Source organism: Bos mutus, chromosome 21, assembly GCF_027580195.1.
Source record: "Bos mutus isolate GX-2022 chromosome 21, NWIPB_WYAK_1.1, whole genome shotgun sequence".
NCBI classification, from domain to species: domain Eukaryota; kingdom Metazoa; phylum Chordata; class Mammalia; order Artiodactyla; family Bovidae; genus Bos; species Bos mutus.
Window position 1 is genome coordinate 21,000,261 of NC_091637.1, and position 24,275 is coordinate 21,024,535.

General features: G+C 47.5%; 1 protein-coding gene across 4 annotated transcripts; it reads left to right on the forward strand.

Moving 5' to 3' along the window:
• The first annotated feature begins 9,550 nt into the window (after window positions 1-9,550).
• Window positions 9,551-22,403, forward strand: ZSCAN2 (zinc finger and SCAN domain containing 2). Of its 4 annotated transcripts, XM_070358330.1 has the most exons (4): window positions 9,551-9,672; window positions 11,302-11,817; window positions 15,393-15,438; window positions 19,726-19,859. In XM_070358330.1, coding segments are annotated over exons 2-4 (453 nt in total). In that variant the 5' UTR covers window positions 9,551-9,672; window positions 11,302-11,411; the 3' UTR covers window positions 19,727-19,859. The 4 variants fall into 4 exon arrangements, with proteins under 4 accessions (XP_070214431.1, XP_005887214.1, XP_070214429.1 ...); XM_005887152.3 differs by lacking the exon at window positions 15,393-15,438 and having other exon boundaries at window positions 19,726-22,403; XM_070358328.1 differs by lacking the exon at window positions 15,393-15,438 and having other exon boundaries at window positions 9,553-9,672; window positions 11,306-11,817; window positions 19,726-22,403.
• Window positions 22,404-24,275: the final 1,872 nt, after the last annotated feature.

Consider the following 24,275-nt stretch of genomic DNA (forward strand, 5'->3'; position numbering starts at 1 on the left):
GTTGAAATTCTTTGATATGTGTACTTAAGATCTGTGCACTTCATTGTGTATATAAATTTTATCTCATTTAAAAATATTTTTAATCTTAAAAAGCTCTAAACTGACAAAACTTGTGAACATTAAAAACATTATTAATAAAATTAAAAGCTAATTAATACGCTGAGACTCGGGGGGAGGGGGCTGAAAGGATTGAGAACTAAAAATGAAGCCTTGGGAGCTGGTAAAAGACTCCTGGTGCTGAGGGAGTGGAATCACCTAACAGGCCTAAGGACTGGCCTGCAGCATCACCTTGATGGGAATGCGCAGGAGCATCAAATAGTGACACCTTGTGGTGATAACGAAAACTGCAGGAACAGCCACTGTCCAGGGTTTGGGAGGTCTGGGCTTTTCTCCCACCCATGTCAGTGTCCCCAGGACTTCTTTGTGGGTTATGTAAATCCCAGGGCTCTGCGCAGTCCAGGAGAAGGGGGGGGCTCCAACAAGGAGGTAATAGGCTAATTTAGTGGTTAGAGGCTTCTTGTTCAGTCGCTAAGTCTGACTTTGTGACCCCATGGACTGCAGCAGGCCAGGTTTCCTCGTCCTTCACCATCTCCCAGAGTTTGCTCAGGTTCATGTCCTTTGAGTCGGTGATGCCATCCAACCATCTCATCGTCTGTTGTCCCCTTCTCATCCTGCCTGCAATCTTTCCCAGCATCAGGGACTTTTCCAATGAGTCAGCTCTTCGCATCAAGTGGCCAAAATATTAGAGTTTCGAGGCTAGAGTCAGTTTTAGCTAACTCTAGCCTCGAAACTCATTTGCTTTGGAAAATGTTTAAAGACATCCAGATTGTCCACATTCATATTCATAGAAAAAAAATGAAAGAAAATACACTAAAATGGTAACAGCTTATATCTGGGTTGAGATTATACACATTTTTTATTATCTTTTTAAAGTTTTCTGTATGTTCCAAAATTTCAACAATAAATATATATCAGTTTGCTGTTTTGTTCTGACAGAAATATTTATTTTTCTCATAAACGGTGTACATGGTATACTACTGTGATTTTTAAATTTTTAGTTATTTTTATTTTTGAAGACAACTTTTTAGAACAGTTTTTCTTTTATCTTTTGTGTTTTCTTTTTTGCATTGTCGTGCAGCTTGTGGGGTCATAGTTTCCCAACCAGAGATTGAAACCAAGACCTCGGAAGTGAAAGCCCAGAGTCCTAACTACTGGACTGCCAGGGAATTCCTTTGAACAGTTTCAGGTTCATAGCAAAATTAGAAGGAAGGTCCAGTGGATGGACCTAGAGGTTGTCATACAGAGTGAAGTAAGTCAGAAAGTGAGAAACAAGCACCGTATAATATTGCTTATATGTGGAATCTAGAAAAATGGTTCAGATGAATTCATTTGCAAAGCAGAAACAGAATCACAGATGTAGAAAAAAACCTTACAGTTACGAAGGGGGGTGGGATGAAGTGGGAGACTGGGGTTGGCATGTATACACTACTATGTATCGGAGAAGGCAATGGCACCCCACTCCAGTACTCTTGCCTGGAGAATCCCAGGGACGGTGGAGCCTGATGGGCTGCCGTCTATGGGGTCGCACAGAGTTGGACACGACCGAAGCGACTTAGCAGCAGCAGCAGCAGCAGCACTACTATGTATAAAATAGATAACTAATGAGAACCTGCTGTGCAGCACTGGGAACTCTACTCAGTGCTCTGTGGTGACCTGAATGGGAAGGAAATCTAAAAAAGACTGGATATATGTATACGCATAACTGATTCACTTTGTTGTACTGCAGAAACTAACACGGAGAAGGCAGTGGCACCCCACTCCAGGACTCTTGCCTGGAAAATCCCATGGACGGAGGAGCCTGGTAGGCTGCAGTCCACGGGGTCGCTGAGGGTCAGACACGACTGAGCGACTTCACTTTCACTTTTCACTTTCATGCATTGGAGAAGGAAATGACAACCCACTCCAGTGTTCTTGCCTGGAGAATCCCAGGGACCGGGGAGCCTGGTGGGCTGCCGTCTATGGGGTCTCACAGAGTCGGACACGACTGAAGCAACTTAGCAGCAGCAACAGAAACTAACAGCATTGTAAAGCAAATATGTTTAGTTTTATAAGAAACTACCCAACTATCGTCCAAAGTAACTGTACTGTTTTGCTCCACATCCTCATCAACACTCTTTTATTTTTTATATCTTTTGGCCATGTGGCATGTGGGATCTTAATTTCCTCCCCAGGGATTGAACCTGCACCCCCTGCATTAGAAGGTGGAGTCTTAACCACTGAACCACCAGAGAAGTCCCAGTATGTCTATTTCAATACAAAAAGTTTTAAGAGGAAATAACAGAAAATTCCTCAACATTATTATTATTGAAAAAATAAATAAATGTACACACATGGTAAAGTGTCATATATTTTAGGAAACTATGGAATTAAAAGTAAAAAAGTCTCCCTCCTGTTTTCTAGTACCACTTGATAGAGTTTATCACTGTTCATACCTCCTTGTGTATGCAACAAGCAAAATGTGTGAGATGTTTCTTTACATTTTTTTTTCACAAAATGTATCATACTATGTGCACAGCATCTTACCCCACCTGGAGGTCTTTCTACATTAGCATATAGAGATCAACCTCATTTTTAGAAAAGCAACAGAATTCCAAGGAAAGATACTCCAAACACTATCTATCTAGGCCTCTGTCTGTGTGTGCCCTGCTGAGTCGCTTCAGTCGTATCTGACTCTGCAACCCTGTGAACCGTAGCCCATCAGGCTCCTCTGTCTATGGACTTCTCCAAACAAGAATACTGGAGTGGGTTGCCATGCCCTCCTCCAGGGGAGGCCTCTATCTATAAACATTTAAATTATTTCATTTTTTGCTATAAATACTTCAGTAATAAACATTCTTATACCTATCTTGACATATTTTTATTATTATATTTATACGATATACTCCTAGCAACAGAATTGCTGGTTCTCCTTCTAAAAATGACTGCACTAATTTGTACTACCATCAACAGTAGGAGGGTGGATTATCTTCCTCATTGTCAACATACTGTGTATTATCACACTTAAAATTTTTTTGCTGAGACTTCCCTGGAGGGCCAGTGGTTAAGACTGTGTTTCTAACACAGGGGGCACAAGTCTGATCCCTGGTTGGGTTACTAGGATGCTTCAAGATATGGCAATAAAAAAAGAAAAAAGTTATCACAAGAAAAAAGAAATTGTTTAAATTGCCAAAGGTTGAAAGCAGGAGGAGAAGGGGATGATGCAGAGAATGAGATGGTTGGATGGCATCACTGACTCAATGGACATGAGTTTGAGCAAGCTCCAGGAGATGGTGAAGGACAGGGTAGTCAGGTGTGCTGCAGTCTATGGGGTCGAAAAGAGTCGGACACAACTGTGTGACTGAACACAGCAAGTAATACACGAAAAAATGGCATCTATATTTGTTTTGATTTGCATTTAAAAATTATTATAAATTTTTATAATTATTATACTTTATGATTTTATAACAATTATAATTTTGATAATTATTATAAATTTTTTTAAAAGTGGGGTTGAGCGCTCACTTCCCGCCCCACTGTCCCTGTCTCTCTCTTTGAGCTGCTTATTCTTATCCTTATCTTTTATCTGTTTTCCTATTGAGTTCTTGGTTCTTTTCATACACATCTGTATAAATTCATAGTACATCAGAAATTAACCCTTGGTTTGTTACAAATAGCTCCCCCATTTTGTCATTTTTTTCTGAATTCATTTAGGAACTATTATGGTTTGTAGATGTTTTTGTGTTTTCGAATTTATTTTTCTTCCTGATTTCTGAGTGCCTTAGTTTTAAAATTTAGAAAAATTCAAGTTGCTTGCATATGTGAGTGTGTATGTATAAAGCATGTCAAACACACAATAGTAAAAGCCCATTATCAGAAAGTTTATGGCACCAAACCATTCCTTTTGGAAGTCTCTACCTCCCAGGCCATGTGACTCAGTAAATAATATAGTCAGTAGCTTCAATAATTTTGTAAAGGAGTATCTCAGGGGCAAGGATTCCGCTTGTGGCTCAGATGGTAAAGAATCTGCCTGAAACGCAGGAGACATGGGTTCAGTCCCTGGGTGGGGAAGATCCCCTGGAGAAGGGAACTGATACCCACTCCAGTATTCTTGCCAGGAGAATCCCCAGGGATAGAGGAGCCTGGCGGGCTACAGTCTGTGGGGTTGTAAAAGAGTTGGACACTACTTATAACTATAAACAACAACAAATCTTAGGGGCACCCAGGCTCTGACAAGCCAGTCAGGCTCTGATGTTTCTTTTGCCTGCCAAGTGTCTTGGAAGCTTTTACTAACTGTCTCCCCACAAAATTCTTTTTTTCTTTTTTCAATGGTCAACTAACTATTCTGGTGAAAATTTTCTTCTTATGAACTAAGCAGGCTAGGGATACCCTAGTGTGTAGTGTGTTGGGTGTCTGGGTGTGTTTCCCTGTGCGTGAAAGTGTATGTATTTAATTTTTTTCCTTTTTTTCATCCTATTTGGGTAATTAGTCTTTGCCTGTAAAAGCTTGGTGACACTGAGGATTCTGGAGCCAGATCTCCTCTAAAACACCCCTCAAGCCACCTCCAGCGCCACTCGTGGCTCTGTGTCTTGGCAAGCATCACCCCACACCCAGGCCGCCTCCCGAGTCATTCAGTCCAGCCCAGAGCACCCTTGTGTCTTCCCAGAAATGTCCTTGAATAGAGCAGTTCAGCACAGGGCATGGGAACTGGCCAGAGGCTGTAAATCCATTTTTCTACTTGGCACTAAGGGGCTAGAGAAGCCCAGGCCGGCACAGAACAGCTGAAAAAGAGAAAAGCCAACATTCCCGGAGCGGCAACTCAAGGTCCAAAGCAAAGGGCCTCCTTCTGCCACGCTAAATGCAAACCATTCATTAAAAAAAAAAAAAAACAGGAAAAGATAGTGGTCTTGGAGGATAAAAAAAAAAATTTTACTCTAAAAAATTTTTTAAAAATCCTGCTCTAGCTCTTTTTACATGAGTATGTGTCAAGTGATACTTAATTTCACAATTTTTCAGTGACACCTCCTTGAACTGAATTTCACCCTTCTGTCTATAAAATAAATGTTTCCCTGATTCCGTTTGCTAGTTTCTCTTCCTGTCTGGGCCTTCCTACAATTGCAGCATCCTACAACACCTTCCCTTTAAATTATCTTTTCCTGGGACTTCCTTGGTGGTCCAAGAGTTACAACTTCCCCTTCCAATGCAGGGAATATGGGTTCGATCCCTGGTCAGGGACCTTAGATCCCTCATGCCTTGAGGCCAAAAAAACTTAAAAGAGAAGCAATACTGTAACAAATTCAATAAAGATGCTAAAAAATGGTTCACATCACAAAATGTTTAAATTATCTTTTCCCAGGCATACTTGGCAGGATTCTGTGGCATAGCTAGCAGAAAGGTGACCCGCCTTCTGCATAACCAGACCAGTCTCCCTTCTCACTCTGTCATCAAGGAAGTAGGTTGGAGTAAGCAATGCTGGGAGTCTTGAGGAGGAGGAGTTACTTCCTGGACCCTCAAGGCCCACAGGCCCCTCTGCCTCAATGCCTGGACCTCACCTGCTCAGGTGTCACTGGCTCTGATTGTCACTAGGTGTTATAGAAAACAGGATCTGCCCATCCCCACCTCTATCACCTCCATCCACTTGAGATGAGCTGGGAGCTCTCCCTAGGCCTTAGGCTGAGCATTGCTCGGGGTGAGTTTCCTTCCTGCTCAACATCTAAAGACAAGTAGTGACATGTGTAGTTTCTTCCTGTCCTGCTGCTGCTGCTGCTGCTGCTAAGTCACTTCAGTCGTGTCCGACTCTGTGCGGCCCCATAGACAGCAGCCCACCAGGCTCCCCCGTCCCTGGGATTCTCCAGGCAAGAACACTGGAGTGGGTTGCCATTTCCTTCTCCAATGCATGAAAGTGAAAAGTGAAAGTGAAGTGGCTTAGTCGTGTCCGACTCTTCTCGACCCCATGGACTGCAGCCTACCAGGCTCTTCCGTCCATGGATTTTCCAGGCAAGAGTACTGGAGTGGGGTGCCATTGCCTTCTCCATTCTTCCTGTCCTAGAGGCCTTCAATCTCCAGATTGGATAACTCACCTTTGTGGGGTGTATTAGTAAGGAAATCTAGAGCCAATCACCTCTCCTCTGGTGGATATCTGGAGTGGCCATGTGATTTATTTATGTATTATTATTATTTTGTAATTTTGCCGTGCCAAGTCTTAGTTGTGGCATTCAGGATCTTTAATTGTGGCATGCGAACTCTTAGCTGCCGCTTGTGAGATATCTAGTTCCCTAACCAGGGATTGAACCTGGGCCCCCTGTACTAGGAGAGCAGAATTTTAGCCACTGGACCATGAGGGAAGTCCCAGCCATGTGATTCAGACTCAAACAACCAAATACTCTTTTCCTGGTCTTGGAACCTTGAGAGGAAGGCAGGCAAACAGATATGGCTAGAGCCTCACCAGAGCTCATGGAGTGGACAGCCTGGGCTGTTTTTGCTAAGAGATTGTTGCTGTGGTTTGGGGGACTTGACTCCCTTTTCTTGGTTCCTGACTATTTTCAAGCCTGATACTTCTGTTCCCATTTACTCTGTAAGTTCCCTTATATTCTTTCAATAAGTCCCTTTTAAGTTAGCCAGAGTCAGCCTTTGAAGCTTCTAACCAAGAGCACTCACTAGTACAACTAAGCCTCTGTCATCCCTGTGGTTTGGAGGATGGAGAAAAGGAATCACTGGGAGAAGCAACCCTGCTCACTGTACTGGACTTGTTCTGGGCTTGCTCACTATCCAGGCTGGTCTTAGGGCACTGGCGTGGGTACCAGGACCATTATGCCCCAAACTGGACTTAAGTGTGACTTGCTCTCTATCTAAATGTGGGGTAAGTTGACACTGGCCAGGACCAACTTCTCAGAGAATCAGGCATGGCATAGAGATGGCTAGGTCCTAGATTCTCCTGTGACAAGACAGTGCCAGTTTCTTGACCTCATGGGTTGTCTTGGGAGAGAAGCAGAGGGAAATGAACCCTTAGACTACTGGGAAGTTTCAGCTGTATCCCACCTCTCCAAACCCCTGCCCCAACCAAACAAATATCTTCCCTTTCGTTGTAAATTTCCATTCCTCGTGGAGATGAAAAAGTGGAGATACAAGCTTTGTTAATACAATATCAAGTCCAGAATTATCATGTTCAGTCATTTTGGAGATCTTGCTTTTTAAGAATTCTGACCACTGCAGAGGTGGTGACTGGGAATTATGCCTGCAGGCACTTAGATTTCTCAGGCCAGCCTGGAGTGGTGCTGTTTGTATGTGATCACTTTGGACTAATAACTCGAGATGCTACCGTACCAGGGACAGAGCATTCAATAACTGAACCTCTCGTTGCATCTTATACTTAAAGAGGTTAATTAGTGAAAAATGGGTGAAATTCAAATAATCTTTGGAGTGGTGCCGACAGCTTTCCAAGAGTGACATAAAACTCAGAAGCTATAAAAAGACAAGACTGAGAAACTTGACAGCATAGACGTGTCAAATTTCTAAATAAAAAACAAAACAGCAAAAATCGAACAGCATGAGAAAAACAGGAGAGGCTTCTGTGACAAACAAAGGAATCCTTTTCTTAATAAGCTAAGAGCTTTTTCCAGGCAGGGATCAGAGTCTCTTATCTCTCCTGCATTGAAAGGCGGGGTCTTTACCACTAGATCCACTTGGGAAGCCCAAAGAGCTTTTACAAGTAAATTCAACTTTAAAAATGGGAAGAAGATATGAAAAATCAGTTCATAGAAAATGAGATTAAAATCACCAATAATCATGAAACATTTCTCAAACACTCATGAAATGAAAATTAAATTTTCATGAAAATGAAATTTAAATAAAAATTAAATGTGGTCATTTGATTGTGCTGCTGCTGCTAAGTCGCTTCAGTCGTGTCCGACTTGATTGTGCATGCTCCCAATAATTGTGTTGTACAAAAATATACCATTGTTCTATCACAGACCATTAATTATTGACCAGACGTATTAATACCACTTTTGTTACCCAAACGTTATTGATCAGAGACGGTTCAATATTCACTAACATAACAAATCAGTGTTAGTTTCTGCAAATATCACCTGGTCAATAATGTTAGGAGTGTCTTTCTCTCTGGCCTTGTATTTCCCCCTTGAATTTCCAGGCAGTTATCCACCTGCTGTCATACATTGATATGACAGGCATTTCTTTAAGAGCACTGTGAAATGAAATATTTCTTGCCATATCGGTGGACAAGAAGTGTCATAGCTATCTGCGGTTTTCTCTCTCCAGATGTGAATTTCTGAGCTATGCCAAAAAGCAGCACCACTCCCTACGTGAGGAACTTAAGGAAGTCACAGTCATCAGTGACTGTGCTGTGCTGGACTTGCTCTGTCGTGTCCAACTCTTGACCCCATGGACTGCAGCCAGTCCTCCAATGTCAGCTGGTGAGCCCTAAAGGAAAAGGGAAAATGCAGGATGCTGGCCCCAGATAGCTGAGATGCATATGAAAGAAATGACTTCAATGATCCCAAACTCTTGCACCTTCCCATACACAGAAGAGTTTTTCTTACTGAACAATAATCTTTGTTGTGCAGATTACCTGCTCCCTTCCTTACAAACTTGTATATAGCCTGACTCCCTCTCCCGCCTTCTGGGAGCTGTGTCTTAGGGCTGAGATATTGTCTCCCGGGCTTGGAGTCCTGAACATTCCCAACTGAACAAAAGATTATCTACTTTCAAGTTGCGACTAATTTTTTAGTGGACAGTGCCAGCCACTGAAACCCCACAAGAGAGGCCAGTCTGTCACTCTCAGCCCCCCAGTGCCGAGACTGGTAATAAGTAAGGCTGGGATAACTATTAATAACGAGGCGACGTGGAGCAGGTGTGCTGGGGGCGGTGACTCCGCCTAGGGCGGTATGATAAGGCAGGTTCCATACAAGAGGAAACACAGGAAAGAATGGGAGGTCCGCGGCAGAAGAGGCGGGACAAATCTCTCCTCCTGACCCAGGAACACCACGTGCGTAAACAAAGGGGTGTCCAGAAGCCAGGTGCGAGCCGGGGGCCGGCTGTGGGAGGGGCGCCGGGCTGGGCGGGAAGGGACTTCTCTGTGCAGATTCTTTTCCTATTCAGGGGCCGCTTTCGGCTGTCGAAGGGCCTAACAAAATTATCTGCCACACAGTTACAGCTGAAAGGGAGCTTCCATCCAACTTTCCCTTTTTATAGACCACTATTTGGAGGACATAAAGAAGTGGAGTGATCTGTCCCAGGTCACAGGTCTGGGGCCCTGACTGCCAGTAGGTGGATTTTCCCGCCTGGGTTCCTCCCGCACTGCGCAGGTTATCAAATCCCCAAACTCTGCTCCCTGGCCCGAGGTCGCAGTCGGCTCGTGGGGACTACATCTCCCACAATGCCTTCGGCCCAGCCTCCCTCCCGCCGCCAGGCTGGGTCCGTATTCGCCAATGGGAAAGCAGAATTTCCAGGGACCGTTCTCGGTGGCCAATGAGCGCGGCGGGGGGGCGGGCCTCTCCCGTCCATTGTTCTCGGTGCCCCTCGGGCTTGAGCCGCTGCGACTCCGGAGGGGCCGGACCGTGCCCGGGGGCGCTTTAGCGCGTGGAGCGACCGAGGAAGTGGCATCCGGTCTCTGGAGAGGTGAGCCCGGAGACAGACAGCCGGAGCCGCGCTGGCCGGGGGAGCAGCCCAAGGCCAGGGGATAACGGGCCTGGAGCCAGGGCGGGCAGCCCTGCTGGGGGAGGGGCGTCGGGGGCCGTGTGCGTGTCCTGCGGGCCCCCGGCTGTCCGAGCTTAGGCGCTAGGTCGGGCTCAGGGAGCCGACCTGAACTCTTCTCCCTAACGGCGAGCTCCTTGTACATCCAGCCAGGGGCACAGGCTTTAGACTGAAAGGCACAGTGGACGACATCCCGCGCAGCTCATTTTAAAAATGGGGAAACTGAGCTTCTGAGGGGGCGTGTCTGGCCCCAAGTGGGACAACGCTTAAATTGTCTGGGAACGGTTTTCCTGCCCCACCCCCCCACCCCCCCACCAAGTTAAGAATTGTGTTATAACTGTTTGTTCTAGCCATTTGGTGAATACAGTTTGAGAGCTGTAGTGTTTCCACTGGCTTTTCTTTTTTCTTCTTTTTAAAAAGTTTTCCCGGGAGTGTTTCTGAGTCTTTATGCTGTAGTGATAATTTTTAAAAATACTTCATTGCCTTTTAGTCTTTGTTTTAAATAACTGCTCTCAACATTTTGTAGAATTTCTATCCAGGTTTTTTTTTTTTCCTTGTGTATGTGTTCATTTTTAAAAGGAATTGGGGTCATACTGTGTCTGTGGTTTTTCTATCTTGCTGGTTTTGTTTTTATTCATTAGTTTTCTTATTAGGATTATCTGAAATCATTAATGATTAATAATTATTGTCAGCATAATTTTTTAAATATTTAAAAATACATACATCAGAGCACACAAATCTTAAATTTCATATGTATGCTCTTATGCAGCCATTGCCAAATCAAGACATAAAACATTTCCAGCTCCTTTGAGCCCCTTCTCAGTAACATTCCCTACCCCCTACCCCCCCACAACGCACCCCCCCCCCTCACAAATGTAGCCATTATTACATCATCAGCGTAGTTTTTAGTACATTTCACTGTATGGATGTGCCATAATTAACCATTCTCCTGCTGCTGGATTTTAAGGTGTCCGTTTTTTTTTTGCAATTAGAAACGGTTGTGTGTCCTTGCAAATATTTAGTAAATTTAGCAAAGATGATTATTTTAAAACATAAATTCCTGAGGGGCCATGTATAATAATGCAGTTGAGATATTTCCTTCCTTTCACTGAGGCTCACAGTGCCTTGACATCTGATCCTTTGTAAATTCTTAAGACGTTCCTTTCAGATTAGTAGGATGGGTGTTCTTATCTGTTTATTAGGTAGTCCGTGAGATTGTGTGACTGAGTTGTATGTTAGGTCAAGGTCACTGACTCTGCAGCAAATCTGAACTTAGAGCAGGATAGCTCTGTCCTGGGTTCTTGCAAGGGCTTTGAATTTCTCATACTCATGCTTTGGTCTTTTGGGAAGAAAAACACTGTATTTTGTGCCTGTGATTCTTCTCTTGCCACAGAGATGGTTTCAGGAATAAGCCATTTTTCCTTTAAGAGGGACAGGAAACTTCTCCTGATTTGCGGATGTAAGAATCATTTGGTGGCCTGACCTGGGCTGTTGTGAGTTAGATTGTTTTAGGACCTTTTACTTATTGATCCTAGTTCTCTCTCTCATTCTTAGCCAGACCACTTGTTGAAACTGGAGAAGGGTGCCGTCTTCTCAGGGAGCCTGCCTGGAGAAGACCGAAGGTCAAGATCAGAAGCCTGAGTGATTCCAACCCAAGGACGTGGATGATGGCCTCAGAAGGGCCGAGAGTAACTGCTCCTCGAAGCCCTGTAGTCTGCCTCCCTCAGAAGGAGGACAACCAGGAGGAGGAGGTGGCCACCGTGATCCTGGAGGACGACTCCTGGGTACAGGAAGCTGTGCTGCAGGAAGATGGCCCTGAGACCGAGCCCTTTCCCCAGGGTGCTGGCAAGGGCAGCCCCCATGAGGACGTGGCCGGAGGGCCGCAGGGGGCACTCGGCCGCCTTCGAGAGCTCTGCCGGCGCTGGCTGAGGCCAGAGATGCACACCAAGGAGCAAATGCTGACCGTGCTGCCCCGGGAAATTCAGGCCTGGCTGCAGGAGCATCGGCCCGAGAGTGGCGAGGAGGCGGTGGCCCTGGTGGAGGACTTGACCCAGACCCTTCGGGACAGTGGTGAGATGGAGAGCCTCACAGGGAGAGGGTGGGAGCTCCCTCCCAGCCCAAGATGGAGGGGTGTGGTGTTTGCAGAGGAGGAAATTCAGGTGCATCCCGGAACCGAGTCCCCATCAGCCCATCCCGTCGGTCTGTGTGCAGGTGATCGGCACGCTGTCACCCCAGATGCCCTGGTTGTGTGCAGTGACAGTTCCAGAATTTCAGCATAAGGAATTACTCTTTTAAGTAATAAGAGTAACTTTTAGGGCTTAGAGGACTATTTTTTTTTCCTACTTGGCTGTGCTGGGTCTTCGTTGCTGCTCGGGCTTTTCTGTCGTTGCAGCGAGCGGGGGCTACTCTCCAGTTGTGGTGCACGGGCTTCTCATTGCGGTGGCTTCTCTTGCTGCGGAGTGGGGGCTCTAGGGCACAAGAGCTTTGGTAGTTGTGGCACATGGGCTTAGTCGCTCCGTAGCGTGTGGAATGTTCCCGATTAGGAATCAAACCCATATCCCCTGCATTGGCAGGTGGATTCTTTGCCACTGAGCCCCCAGGGAAGCACAGGCCTACCGTTGGAGCCACAGGTACATGTTAGCACAGTTGTTTGTGCTGTAGTTGATGGTTGGGAAGCTGATGGAGGTAATGAGGAAAGGGACCGAAGACCCCGGAGACCAGCTCTTGGCACCTGCAGCTGGTTGTGCAGTACACATCCAGATATTTTAAGTTCTAGCAGTTAGATAAACCAAATCCTGTTTTTTTTAAGTGATCATTTTTTGTGAAATCATAATGACGAGTAAGCCAGCTAATAACTAGGGACTTAGTCTCTGGTATAAAGTCATCTTGGGCTCTTAAAAGAGTAATTCCAAACTGGAGCTTTTTGCAACTTAATATATTTGTCTCTGGTTTTATTATTACCTTGTGGGACCCACACATGCCATTTAGCCACCCTGCCTCCTTTCTGGTCTTCAGCTGTAAACTGGGCTGCCTTGATTGCCAAATGTTTACTGCAGATCTGCCTGTGCCCCTGGGCTTCCCGGGTGCTCAGTGGTAAAAAATCTGCCTGCCATTGCAGGAGACGTGATCCCTGGGTCGGGAAGATCTCCTGAAGAAGGAAGTGGCAATCCACTCCAGTGTTCTTGCCTAGGAAATCCCATGGACAGAGGAGCCTGGTGGGCTACAGTCCATGGGGTCCCAAGAGTCAGACATGACTTAGAGACTGAACAACAACCACCACCTGTACTCCTAGGACTATTTCAGGACCCATGGGAAACGGCAGCTACCTTTGTGCTGATGAGAACTGCAGAGGTTCAGGGAAAAGGGTTGGAGGGGAGAGGAGAGGCAAGGTCAGTGAAGGCTTTGTGAATGACGTGCCCCTTGAGCAGGGGTTGAGCTGGTGGGGGGTTTGGAAAGGTGTGGGGGGAGGGGGAGGTTGTGGCATTCCAGGAGCTGTGCTAAGCAGAGGCCTGGAAGAGTGGACCCCTGTGGGATCATTCGGGTGACCGACTGTAAGGAAGACTGGTGGATTGGAGTGGAAAGTGTGTTTTTAGGAAGTGGTGCGAAGTAGGGTTTGGGGGAAGGGTGGGTGAGGCTTTGGCCTCAGCAGGTTGTAACCTGGGCCCCAGGGGCCGGGGAGGACGCTGAACTCAACGACAGGGTTCAGGTTTTATGCTGGAGGTGGGAGAGTAACTGGGAAGCCGCCTGGACGCTAGGTGTGCAGTGATGGGGTGGGGACAGCAAGGGAAGGGGAGGAGATGGGACACGTGAGAAAGAACTCATGGTAACACCAGCCAGCACTGATGGATCCTCTTTGTGGGCCAAGCAGTAGGCCTAGCGTCTTATATGCAAAACTCACATAGATGTCACCACCTTGAGAGATCGGCAGGATTATCATCACCAGGGAAGATAAATGACTCCATTAAGATCATGCCCCCAGTATGAGGCTGAACAAGAATGCCAGCTCAGGGGTCTGAGGACGTGGCTCATGTTCTTAATCGTTTCATCACAAATGAGATGCAAAGTCCTAGTTCTTGGTAGGGTATTGAAAAGAGGGCTACAGATGAGGACTGTAGGTGACTCATCTGTAGGGTCCCTAGGTGACTAGAGACTTCCCTGGTGGTCCATTGTTTGAGTCTCTTCACTTTAAATGCAGGGGCCACAGGTTCAATCCTTGGTCAGGGAACTAGATATTACATGCCGTGAGTGAGAGTTGCTCAGTCGTGTCTGACTCTGCGACCCACCAGGCTCCTCTGTCCACGGAATTCTCTAGGCAAGAATACTGGAGTGAGTTGCCATTTCCTTCTCCTACATGCTGTGAGACATGACCAAAAAAACCTTTTTTAAGACAAAGGTGACTAATTCAGAGGCATCTAGTCTAGAGGATTCAGAAGACTGGGAAGGGAAGATGGTTTAGGGGCAGAGTTGTAACAATGCCCAGAGACTTGGGAGGTGTGAATAAAGCTGTACTTTGGAGAAGAGGGTGGTCATGGAGGTTCCGCTGTGAGCCCAGGCCTGCACTGAGCACCTTACACCTACATCTCACTAATAATCCCGTGAAGTGTGTGGGACCATCATGTAACAGAGGAGGGGATATGGACATTCAGCAAAGTCAAGCTGTTCTTTGAGAGCTGGTTCGTGGTGGAACCAGGATTCAAACTCCAGTCTGTTTGCTTCCACATGTGTTTGGGGGGATCTCAGAGGTTTTTTTTTTAATATTTATTTTTATTTATTCATTTATTTGGCTGCACTGGCTCTTAGATGTGGCTTGCAGACTCTTACTTGGGGCGTGCAAGATCTAGTTCCCTGACCAGGGACAGAACCTGGGCCCCTTCATTGGGAAGCCGTGGAGTCTTAGCTAGTGGACCACCAGGGAAGTCCCTACCCCAGGTTTTATTTGAAGCAAAGTCCCAGATGGTCTTTGACCCTGAAAAATAACTTTTAATTTTACTCTTCCTGCTTAAAAAAAGCAAAAGCCTCTCATCCTTTTTAAAAAACCTTGTTTACTTTTCTAGCGGATGTAACAAGTCTGTGATGAATATCAGGCTCTTGAGTCAGAGGCTAAAGAGAGGCCAGAGGGCTGAAGGGCTGAAGAGAAGCCCCTGGGCTATTGTGCAGTCGGAGTCACAGAGCAGGGGGTCACGACTCACGAGGCATCTCTGACGCAATGACTGGCCCCCACTGTGACCGCCTTCCCCACCTGGCTTGTTGGAGGGGCTTTGTTTCATCTTTCACAGGACATCCCAGATGGAGAATGTCCAGACTGAGCAGCTTGTCAGATTTCTGCCTCTGAGGTCATCTTCGTTGGTTTTCATTTCTTCAGCATGTGTTCCTGACCTGCCTGGTGATTGCTCAGAGGAACCTCTGCAGTGATCTCCATCTCTTGTCAAGCATGTCCTCAAGATAAGACCACTTGACCTCTAGTCTGTTTGTCCAGCCTGGGACCTTTGGTCACATGTTTTACCCAGTACGTTTTTAAGACCTGGTTAGACCATGTTGTTTAATATTTGACTAGCAGGCACCTCTGGGTGTTCCCAGATCAAATATCTTGTCATTTCAGTTGAGACTGGACCTGTATTAATAGTTTTGAAATTTATTTTCCACAGTTCTGGAGACTCTTTTAAGTCCAAGATCCAAGTGCCATCAGATCTGGTGAGAACCTACTACCTGGCTCACAAACGGATGTTTTTTTTGTTTGTTTGTTTTTGTTTTCTTTTTTTTAACTAATTAATTAACTTGGCTGCATTGGGTCTTAGTTGCAGCACGGAGGATCTTCCTTGCGGTGCAGATGTTCTAGTTGTGGCACGTGGGCTCCAGAGCACTCGGGCTCAGTAGTTACGGCTCTCTGGTTTAGTTGCCCCCCTGCATGTGGGATCCTAGGTCCCCAACCAGGGCTTGAATCTGAGTCCTCTGTGTTGCAAGGCAGATTCTTAATTACTGGGCCACCAGGGAAGTCCCTTATATTAATAGTTTATGAGGTAAAGTTCATCTCTCTTTGCGTTTCCCAAGGACATTTTTGATCCCTGTGCATGCATGTTCAGTTGCTCAGTTGTGTCTGACTCTGCGACCCCCAGACACCTCTGTCCATGGAATTCTCCAGGCAAGAATACTGGAGTGGTTTGCTGTGAACTCCATTCCCAGCCCTCATTAAGGCTTTTGCTATTTCACCAGACTGGCAGGAGCCTCCAGAGGGAACATGCTTTCAGTCTCTTCCGCCTGCATGGCAGCTGCTGCAGTCCTACCTGAGCGATGGGGCACTTCTGCTTACACATCCTCTCTAGTCCCCCAGTGTCCCCGGATCAAGCATGACCTCTTTGTTCTGCTCGCACTTGTGGCCCTGTGTGGCCTGGCCCAGGTGGCCCCTGGCTGGTCCTCCCCTGATCCCCTCACCACAACCCTCGCTGCATTCAGATCATGCTGTTCCTTGAACATAGCCTGTGCTTGTAGCTTTCACCTGTGCTGCTGAATCGTGACTTGGAATGGTCTTGTTCCATCCCTGTGTGATGGTCATCCTCTGAGTACACACCTTTGGACACCTACCTGCTCCATAAAGCAGGTGCTTACTTCCGGCCTCTCTTCCCCGTCCCTAGATCTACCACCTAAGAGCATCTCTGTCACCTCTGCTTGAAGTCATTGCCCCTGGAACATTCAGATTCTCCTTCTCTTTTGGCTTTGTATCATATATTGTTTTCAGATTTTTTTTTTTTGATGTGGACCATTTTTAAAGTCTTTATGGAACTTGTTACAGTATTATTTCTGTTTTGTTTTGAATTTTTGGTCGCAAGGCACGTGGGGTCTTCGTTCCTTGACCAGGGATGGAACCCACACCCCCTGCATTGGAGGGTGAAGTCTTAACCACTGAACCATCAGGGAAGTCTCTTGTTTTCTGTTTGTATCGGTCCTCATCTTATTTTTTCTAGGAGCCTATAAAATCCCCAAAGTCAAGGAACCTGTCTTCTTTTCCATTTTTTTTAAAAACAGCACGCAGTACAGTGCCCTACACATAGTGGAGACTCATTGTTGTCGGAGTGAGAAAAATGAATCTTTCCTGTGTGGAGAAACAACTGCTGGGTCAATGAAGGAGGCAGATGGATAGCTTCATCATTCCAGGCTTATCTGCCTTTCCCTTGAGAAAGCCAAGCTAAACTTGTGTTTTAAAACATAATGGGGTCAAGCCCAAAGTTAGCACAATATTCCAAAATCTCAAAAGGGAGACTGGGTAAGACCTGGGAGAATTCTCAGGCTGGGAGGCAAGTCAGGCCAGGCAGCTTAGTACAGCAAGAGAGGACCTATGCCTTTTTTTTTTTTTTTTTTTTTAATATTTAGGTATTTATTTGACTGTACCCAGTTTTGGTTGCAGCACACGGGATCTGTAGTTGCATGAAAACTCTGAGTTGTGGCATGTGGGATCTAGTACCCTGACCAGGGATTGAACCCGGGACCCCTGCATTGGGAGCGCGGAGTCTTAAGCCGCTGGCCACCAGGGAAGCCCCGAGAGCACCTGCTCTTAGGTTTTCACTCTTGGAAGCTCTGTATTAATTCTTTGTTTATATTTAGCAAACTCAATGGGTATTATCATCTTTTATGCTGGTTTTTTTTTTTTTTTTACGCTGTTGTTAAATACATTTTTATAATTTTATTTATTTATTTGTTTAGGGCTGTGCTGGGTCCCTGTTGCTGTGCGGGCTTCCTCTAGTTGCGGTTCGAGGGCTTCCCATCACAGTGGCTTCTCTTGTTGCAGAGCGCGGGCTCTAGGCATGTGGGCTCAGTAGTTGTGTCTCCCAGGCTCTAGAGCATGGGCTCAGTAGTTGTGGTACACAAGCTTAGTTGCCCCACAGCACATGGAATTATCCCTGGCAAGGGATCGAACCCATGTCCCCTGCATTGGTTGGTGGACTTTTTACGTAAAAACACTGAGCCAGCAGGGAGCCCATACACTCTTGTCAATAAGAAGAGTAGAGAGCAGTGAAGGGTTATAAAGGTATATGTCTTCTTAAAGCCATGATTCTCAGGTTCAGAACAACATCACTTTTAATTCACTTAAATATTTGAAATATATACCACACAGAACTCTTGAGATGTAACGTTATTACTAAACTATTTAGCAGTCATTCATTTAAACTGATAACAGCTCCTTGCTGTTTTTACCAGCACTTCATCTTTCAAGCAGTCAGAGTTCAGGGGGAACAATGGTCCAAGCCACCTAGGTGCTATCAGGTTCCCACCAGGCTCGCCAAGGCAGCACCCTGATGGGGAGAATCCCACTGGGGCATCAGCTGTATGAGAATTAGAAACCCACTTCTGCATTTCAAACCAGTAGCTCTGACCGTGGTATTGAGACCCAGCGGTATGTCACAGTCAGGTGGGAGGGACCCTTCAAGAATTGTGAGCCTAACACACACTAAAGCACTGATGTCTGTGACCAGTGATCTCGTTGTTCACTTACAGCACATGTACGCTTATCCCCATATTGACAGCAAATTTCTCCACACTTACTCTATTCTGATATGCTTTCTAGTATGGGATAGAAAGCAGAGGCCTCTGGCTGGGCAGGGGGACACACGTGGCCCTCTGAATTCCATGTGAGCCTAGAGCCTGGGTCAGGGTAGGAAAATGCAAGAACCATTGGTTTAGGATGCGTTGTAATTGTCTACTAACCAATAAGGGTCCTTTGGCAGTTCAACAGTATTTGAATGGACAGTGGTCTGACCCTTTTGAAAAACCTAAAAGTGGATCTCTGCTTCCTAACTTACACAGAAATAGAGCCCTGCTTCACAAGTTACACAGAAATAAATTCAGATGAGTTACAGATCTATACTGTAAACCATCTGAAATCACCTATAGGAGAGTATTTTTGGAATCTTGCAGTGGGGTAGGACTTCTTAATCTTAAAACAAGTCATCAAAGCTAGATTGGACTCATGAAAACAAACAAACAAAAGTCCTTTATATTAAAAAGATACTTTGAAGAAAGTTCAAAGCCAGTTCAGAGACTGGGAGGAAATATTTGCAACAAAGCCTTCAGTGTAGCAGATAAGAGTCAAAATCTTGCTCTACAATTCATAAAAAAAAATTCATAAAAAAATTCATAAAAAAGAGCATCTACAATTCATAAAAAAAGTCAACCCAGTGGAATAAAAGGTAAAAGATATGACCTGGCAATTTAGAAATGAATAAAAACGAATTATATCCATAAGAAAAGACGTTCAACTTTACAGATTACCAGGGAAATACCCATTAAATCGAGATGCTATTCTGTAGCCTGTGAGACCGTCAGAAATGGAATAGTGGGACTTCCCTGGTGACTCAGTGGTTAGGACTTCGCCTTCCAGTGAGTGGAGTGTGGGTTTGATCCCTGGTCTGGGACCTGAGATATTCCACATACCTTAAGGGCAAAAGGCGAAAATATACAATAGAAGCAATATTGTAACACATTCAATAAAGACTTAAAAAATGGTCCCATGTCAAAACAAAAACAAAAACAAAACATTGAATCATGTTTAGAAGAATTCTCTGCCTTTTTGAGCATTGACTTCCTTTCAAACTGATTCCAGAATTCTTCTAGTAAGTAATGTTTTATTTATGTGTTTATTTTTGGCTCTGCTGGGTCTTCATTGCTGTGCAGGCTTTTTCTCTAGTTGCGCGAGTGGGGGCTACTCTCTGGTTGTGGTGCGTGGGCTTGTCACTGCAGTGGCTGCTCTTGTTGCAGAGCACAGGCTCTAGAGCTTGAGAGCTTCCGCAGTTGCAACCCTCGGGGCTCTGGAGCACAGGCTAAATAGATGTAGGGTCTTCCTGGATCCGGCATTGAACCCATGTCTCCCACATGGGCAGGGGATTTCTTCACTGCTGAGCCACCAGGGAAGCCCCTCCCCTTTGGTTTTCTTTTCTCATCATTATAGGAAATTGAGTACAAATTGCACATTTTTCCTCATTGTTTCAGATTTTGAGATCCAGAGTGAAAATTGGGAGAACTCCAACCAGGACATATTCGAGGACGTCGAGTCCCACGAGATGTTCTCAGACGTGCCTGAAGGGGAAGGCATCCCGCAGTCCGACTGGGAAAGTGACGTGGAGAGAGACTGCAACCCCCAAGGGCCCCGGAGAAACACCCCCAGGAAGGACCGCGGGGTGGTGCCCGCCCCGGGAAGGGAAGCTGGCCAGCTCATCGGCCTCCAGGGCACCTACCTGGGCGAGAAGCCCTACGAGTGTCCCCAGTGCGGGAAAACCTTCAGTCGAAAGTCCCACCTCATCACCCACGAGCGGACCCACACGGGCGAGAAATACTACAAATGCGACGAGTGCGGCAAGAGCTTCAGCGATGGCTCCAACTTCAGCAGGCACCAGACCACGCACACCGGGGAGAAGCCCTACAAGTGCCGGGACTGCGGCAAAAGCTTCAGCCGGAGCGCCAACCTCATCACCCACCAGCGGATCCATACGGGCGAGAAGCCCTTCCGGTGCGCTGAGTGCGGCAAGAGCTTCAGCCGGAGCCCCAACCTCATCGCACACCAGCGGACGCACACGGGCGAGAAGCCCTACTCGTGCCCGGAGTGCGGCAAGAGCTTCGGCAACCGGTCCAGCCTGAACACGCACCAGGGAATCCACACAGGCGAGAAGCCCTACGAGTGCAAGGAGTGTGGCGAGAGCTTCAGCTACAACTCCAACCTCATCAGGCACCAGAGGATCCACACGGGCGAGAAGCCCTACAAGTGTCCCGACTGCGGCCAGAGGTTCAGCCAGAGCTCGGCCCTCATCACCCACCGGAGGACGCACACTGGCGAGAAGCCCTACCAGTGCGGCGAGTGCGGCAAGAGCTTCAGCCGCAGCTCCAACCTGGCCACGCACCGCCGGACCCACCTGGTGGAGAAGCCCTACAAGTGTGGGGAGTGCGGCAAAAGCTTCAGCCAGAGCTCCAGCCTCATCGCCCACCAGGGCACTCACACGGGCGAGAAGCCCTACGAGTGCCGGACGTGCGGGGAGAGCTTCAGCTGGAGCTCCAACCTCCTGAAGCACCAGCGGATCCACACAGGCGAGAAGCCCTACAAGTGCGGGGAGTGCGGGAAGGGCTTCAGCCAGCGCTCCCAGCTGGTGGTGCACCAGCGGACGCACACGGGCGAGAAGCCCTACAAGTGCCTCATGTGCGGCAAGAGCTTCAGCCGGGGCTCCATCCTGGTCATGCACCAGAGAGCCCACCTGGGGGACAAGCCCTACCGCTGTCCCGAGTGCGGCAAGGGCTTCAGCTGGAATTCGGTGCTTATCATCCACCAGCGGATCCACACGGGTGAGAAGCCCTACAAGTGCCCCGAGTGCGGCAAGGGCTTCAGCAACAGTTCCAATTTCATCACCCATCAGCGAACTCACCTGAAGGAGAAGCTGTACTGAAAGGGCAGAGAGGGAGGGAGCATGAGGCACAGGGGGCCCGGGAGAGGGACCAGCCACCCTGCCCCCATGCAGGGATGCGTCTTTAGAGGAGCCGTTCCTCCTGAAGGCTTGTTGCCGGGATCTTAACCCCTGCTCACCCTCACTGCTAGGATCCCGTCACGTCAGAGTCAGAGTCAGACAGCGATAACCAAGCATGGGAACGGAAGCTCAGAAAGTTCAGTCCATTTCCTGTGACATTTCTCGACTCTGTTGGCTCCGTCCCTCCTGAACCTCTGTGCCTCAGTTTCCCCTTTGATAGAACAGGGGGGATAGTTCTCCGTGTGCAACAGAAGCCAGCGGGGCCCTCGTTTCAGAGAGAGGCCCCAGACCTGGTCCTTCTGCTGCCACTGTTGGGGGCTGAGGTCCCTTCACCCGAGCTGCGAGCATCCCAGGCCCCCTGCCTTGGCAGAACTGGCTCTTCCTGCCTCTGGGTCCTGGGTTTGGATCTCCGGTCAAGGCGGAGGGCTTCTCCTGTTCTGAGTCATCCACAAGAAGGTAAAGTCCTTTCCTAGAAAGTATCAGGAACATGGAAACACGAGGGAGTCTAGCCAGGAACCTTTCCATTGATAGGAGGTTGCCCAGGACTGCCAGGGAAGGCATGACGGAGAAGCGACGTGTTTACTTTTGTCTCTGCTCACTGTCCTGGGATAAGTCGGCTGCGGGTGGGGGATGCACATACTTTTACAGAGTTTCAGTTTTCGAGTGTGAGGTGTCATCGGAGCCCCCCGCTGCCCCCTGGTGGGTGGTGTTTCTGTCTCATTCCGGGTGATCCTCCTGCACTCTGCAGGGTGGCCTTGCATCTTTGCCCACCAGATCCGTGGCCCTGTAATCGCCACCCTGTGTACTTGTCGTTTCTGTCTTACATACGCAGACCTAGAGTTCCATCTGGTAGCTTTTGTGTACAGAGAGCATTCTTTTTAAGGTCAATTTTGAGGCCGCATCGTCTGTCGCCTGAAGAGATCTGGGCTTGAATCAAGAGAAGGTGTCTCCCTTAATCTTGGGACGCTCCTAGGGCTTTGTTCTCGGCCATGAAACAGTCGAGACAGGATGATAGCAGGTGAAGGGGTTTGTTAGGAGGGAAGAGGATGGTAAAAACAGGTTTTTCTCTCCTATGCGTGGGGTCTGCACTCAGAACGCACCTTGGTTTTTACAGGATGGCTGCTCCAAATCACCTAATAAAGTCGAGTCCCATTCTTTTCCCGAGTCTGTCTTTTCACATGTGTTAAAAACCCAAACTTGAGTGTTAGAAAACCTGTGTCTCACTTCCCCATTCCATCCACCCGCTCACCTCCTGCCTCAGACCAGAAGTAGTACAAGACCTTTAGATTAAAAGGGTCACGTGCTTCAAAGAGCACAGCTTTAAGGCAAACCTGGTCCCAGGTGTTCGACCAGTGCGCACACCTCTCCACTTGCCCTTTGCCATCGCTGCATCTAGCCATCAACTGGCGCCTGGAGCCCCAGCTTTGGTTCCTGTGCCAGATTGCCTCCCAGGAGGTATCATCTCCACCCAGAATCGACTAAGACACAGGAAGCTTTAGGCAGCAGCAGCTGTTACACCAAACCACTAGGCTGTGAGATCCCCACCGCTGGCTCCATTCCTTCACTTACTGAGAAAACGTACCGAGGGCGTGTGTATCCTCGCTGTGCTGGGTGCTGGGGAGAGGCCGTGAACAAGCAGTTCTACTGCGCATCGTCATGCCGCTTTACTGGGGGAGAGATTCCCGTCTGTCTGGGAAGAGACAAGGTCTGCCCTGCCTGTAAGGGAGGGAGACCAGGAGGGTTTTCTCAGTGATGCCCTGGAATTTGGGTTGTAGAAGATGGTGGCTCTCTTCAAGTCTCACCTCAAGAAAACAATTGATACTAAGCTTTTTAAACTTTTCTAAGTAAATTTCCTTCTTTATTCCTCCCTACCTGGTAGAGACACAAAATATCCTGGGAATAAAAAGCAAACAAGATTAGCTAGAATTGCAGAATCAATCAGGCAGGAACCAGGTTGGGAAAATGACCAATGGTGGTTTTCTAGAAAGGTTGAGAGCCCCTGGCTTCCTGTCCTGCTTGCAGCTAGAGGGGGTCTGCAGAGGCAGAGAGGGGTCTGTGTGGCAGGTGTGTTGGATGGAAGGACACAGCTTGTTCCCCTAAAAAACATTGAGAAGCCCCCACCCCCTGGGCAGATCCACCTCTGCCAGACGTGCGTCTGTAACAGACCGTCTCCCCTTCAAGGTACATATGTTTAGGGACCAAGTTTTTTTATTACCAGTTTGTTTCTAAGTTCATGAGGACAGCCGTGGGACAATTAAAAGCCCACAAAAGGTTTATTTGCTTTGCTCTCAGTGTGGCCCCACAACGACCACCCTGTACCCTCTGGCCTCTGCTCACCTCTGAGAACCTTGAGCCTGCCTGGTGTGGCCTCCCTCAGCGTCCCGCCCTGAAACCAGCAAACTTCTCTGAACCTTGCCACTTCCTCGCCTCAGGGCTCAGCCTGGAGATGCACTTTCGGTTGTCCACCTGCCGCTCGCCTCCACCTCCCTGCAGAGCTCAGGACCTTGCTCTTCTGCGGTTTTCTCCCTCAATTTCTAGTCTGTCCCTCTCTACTGGCTCCTTCCTGCGACTTCCCTCTAGTGTTCCTAGAGCCTCAGACTCCCAAGTTCAGAACTCACGCCCCCACCTGCCTGCCTCGATCTCCTGTGACCAGCGTGCTGGTGACAGGTGAATTTCCTTTTCGTGAGTAGCACTGCCATCCACTAGGTCTCACCCAACCTGGAAACCTGGGAGTCACCCAAGACTTCTTCCTTCCAATCCCTTAGAGCCATTCGGGAACCAGGCCCTACAGAATTCTTAGCCATTTGGGAATACAAGCGCCCATGGAGTGTCGAGAGCTGGACTGACCTGGCTCTGGGCACACTTGTGCCACTAACCACACACCCTCACTCTTATTATTAGAGATTTTACAATTTGAGGCAGGTAATCATGAGACTTCCTCTTGTTTTCCATGGACTTCTACTTCCCTGTGAGTTGCATTTCTGGTTTGCAGTAACCTGTAATAGCTGAGAGTTGCACAGTCTATGGCAA

What these genes read in the sequence shown, in the direction of transcription:
- ZSCAN2 (XM_005887152.3), top strand. Translation starts at nt 11,412, where the DNA reads ATGATGGCCTCAGAAGGGCCGAGAGTAACTGCTCCTCGAAGCCCTGTA. An exon ending in CCAGACCCTTCGGGACAGTG is followed by an intron (nt 11,818 to 19,725) that starts GTGAGATGGAGA and finishes TCATTGTTTCAG; the next exon opens with ATTTTGAGATCCAGAGTGAA.